At 40.2% G+C, this 3,254-nt stretch overlaps 1 protein-coding gene across 1 annotated transcript; it reads right to left on the reverse strand.

Moving 5' to 3' along the window:
- Positions 1-1,866: 1,866 nt before the first annotated feature.
- On the reverse strand, positions 1,867-2,938 carry LOC103678420 (olfactory receptor 1052-like). The gene has a single exon (XM_008707767.2). It carries the CDS (start codon positions 2,878-2,880, stop codon positions 1,867-1,869), a length of 1,014 nt encoding a protein of 337 aa, XP_008705989.2. The 5' UTR covers positions 2,881-2,938.
- Positions 2,939-3,254: the final 316 nt, after the last annotated feature.

Here is a 3,254-nt window from a genome sequence, read left to right on the forward strand (position 1 = left end):
GTTATCAGGGCTTGCTGCTCTCTACTCTAGTTCCTGGAATGGAAAGGATACTCTTTGGTAAAACAGACTGCCGACTGCCATGCCGCATGAGGAGGACATGTCATTCCAGGAGATGCCTTGAGCATATTCATTGCTTAATGCAGGAGTCAAAAATTCTTTGATCTCTCAATGAATTCATTTTTCTAGAATGTACTTTTATTAATGCCTGTGGACCAGTCTTCTGAGAATACCCATGTAATCTCTAAGCAGCTGTTCGGGGATTCCTTAGAGTGCAAACACAACTCAAGGGCAACATCTTGAATAGAAAGTATAGAAGTGGTGAACAATTAATTCTCTCTTGGACTCATTAAAGTTGCGGCAAACATCTTTTCCCAGCATGCAATGAGGAGTTCAGTTTCCTTTCTCTTTGGGGACATTGATGAGTAAAGTTCAGTACTAGATTTCTATTTGGAAGCTGGAGGTGGCAGAAGCCTATGAGATTGGCTTCTCCTCATTACCATCAGGAAGAAGAGAGGTAAATGTGGGTGTGAGCTTATTTGGTTGGATTCCACGCAGCATGGGGAGTTTCACTCTCAGACTTGGACTCCTCCATATTGTATCCTCTGCCAGTGCATGTGTATTGGAGCTATAATACTAACAACCTACTCTTTTGGCAGTAAGCCTCTCCTAGTTAGGGCTGCTCACCTGCATATGGTGCTTCCTTTTTTCCTCACCAACATCCTTATGTCTTCATGTCCCCAGATTTCTGGTTCTGTCAGTACTCTAACCTGATGATGACATTGTTGATATAGAGTTCTAAAGAAGAAAAAAGCAGAGCCATCAAACAGCTCTGTAGGTCATAGTTTGGAAAAAGATTGTATGGTTGAAAATCTTGTAGTATTTTACTTCACCAAAATTAGGATAAAAACATTAGATGGTGTTAAGATTTAAGTGTCTAAAGTTCAAACACTCCCTTAGCAACATGAATTTTTCCGTATGTGAAGGAGAAGTACAGAAGCGGTGCTTATTAAGGACCTTAGAATCATTATCCACCAGGGAAATAGAAATCAAAATCACATTAATATAGTACTTCACACACACTAGGATGGGTATACTAAAAAGAACATATAATAACATGTTAGTGAGGAGTAGAGAAAGTAGAATCTTCACTCTTAGTAATGTAAAATGGTGCCACTCTTTTGAAAACAACTTGGCAGTTCTTTAGAATGGTGAACATAGAGTTATCATAAGATCCAGCAATACCACTCCTAGGTATAAACTCTATATAAATAACAATATATGTTCACTAAAAACTGGTACATAAATGTTCATAGCAGCATTATTCATAACAGCCAAAATGTGGAAACAAACAAAATGTCTATCAAGTGATGAATGGATAAGTAAAATGTGGCCTATACATAAAATGGAAGTCATTCAGTAATAAGAGGGAATGAAGTACCAATACATACTACAATATGGATGGGCCTTGAAAACACCCCAAGTGAAAAAGGCCAGACACACAAGGTACATATTATATGATTTTATTTATATGAAACATTCAGAATAGGTGTATCCATAGTTACATACAACAGATTAGTTGTTGTCTATTGCTACTAAATTGGGCAAATATGGGGGATGATTTTTTTTAATATGTGGGTCCTGGATATTTTTTTGTGGGGGTGGTGGATTATGAAAATGTTCTCAGATATCAGTGGATTGGAGAACACAGGAAATTTGAGATCACAGTGTGTGAAATGTTTGGCACAGGTGTGGTGGGATGGAGCATTACAGTTGTCAGAAGATCCTATATAGAGAGCACTATTATAATTGTAGCTAGAAGTCTCATGTTTTTATTATGTAAGAAGTTTTCCAAAATTAAAAGTTAATCTAATTGCTGATCTTATTATAGAACCCACATTCCCTAGCTAGCTTCCTCAGGGCACCCTTGACCTCCTTGTTTCTCAGGCTGTATATGATAGGGTTGAACATAGGGGTTATGACACAGAAGAACACAGAAACCAGGATGTCCATGTCCAGGTTGTAGCCTATGTTGGTTCTGTCATAATTGAAATTGGCTGTTCCAAAGAAAATCACTACCACAGTAAGGTGAGATGCACAGGTAGAGAAGGCCTTGCTCCTACCCTGAGCAGAGGGAATCCTAAGAATGGCAGAGATGATGAGTATGTAGGACACTCCAGTAAACAGGCAGGGGCTCAGGCCAATGGTGGCACTGGCCACATGGAGCATGGAATCATTGAGAGAGGTATCTGAGCAGGACAGCTTCAGGAGCAGTGGAATATCACAAAGAAAGTGGCTGATTTGGTTGGGCCCACAGAGAGTGAGTGTGGCTGCCAGCACTGTGTGTGTCACAGAATTCACCAGCCCACACAGCCAGGACCCACTCACCAAAAAAACACAGACCTTCACACTCATGAGGACTGGATATTGAAGAGGGTGGCAAATGGCTACATAGCGGTCATAAGCCATAGCAGCCAATAAGACACCCTCAGTGCCAGCGCATGTCACAAGGAAGAAAATCTGGGAAAGGCAGCCTTCATATGAGATGGTCTTCTTCTCCCGGAAGAAGTTCACCAGCATGACCGGGATGGTGGTGGATGTATAGCAGATGTCCAAGAAACTCAAGTTGCTGAGGAAATAATACATTGGAGTGTGGAGAGCAAGACTGATTCTAGTGGCTGTCATTATGAACATGTTCCCCAGGAGTGTTGTCAGGTAAATGATCAAGAAAACCAGGAAAAACAAACCCTGTAGTTTGGGGTGGTTGGAAAATCCCAAGAAGATGAATTCAGTGACATCTGTTTGGTTGTTCATTTCAAATGGTGTCCTAGCTGCAAAACAATGAGAAAAATAAAAGCCATAATGAGAATGTACAAAGAGCATCCCAAACTGGCATGTTAACTTGCAAGTTCGTATCAAACAATGTTGGATATAGAATGGTCTGGACTGTGGAGGGAGGTGTGTAGGAAAGTCTTCAGAGAGATCACAACTTTTGACTCAACAAATCCAGCCAGTTCAGGCCCAGGGACTTCCCATGTATTTATATAACTGTTGGTGGGTGAAAATAAATGTTGGTAACACTAACCTCTTCATTAGAGCGAACTTGTGTAGCCTAGTCTCATTGTCTTAGTAATATCTACCTATCATTGCCCTTTCTGGTAAGCATCTCATTTTTTCTTTTATTTTTTTCTAAGAAATAAGATTTCATTGAAAAAAATTTTTTTAATGTAGAAAGATAGGGGCACCTGGGTGGCTCA

This window comes from Ursus maritimus, unplaced genomic scaffold (genome assembly GCF_017311325.1).
Source record: "Ursus maritimus isolate PB19 unplaced genomic scaffold, ASM1731132v1 scaffold_12, whole genome shotgun sequence".
Lineage (NCBI taxonomy): Eukaryota > Metazoa > Chordata > Mammalia > Carnivora > Ursidae > Ursus > Ursus maritimus.

What these genes read in the sequence shown, in the direction of transcription:
- LOC103678420 (XM_008707767.2), bottom strand. Translation starts at nt 2,880, where the DNA reads ATGCTCTTTGTACATTCTCATTATGGCTTTTATTTTTCTCATTGTTTT.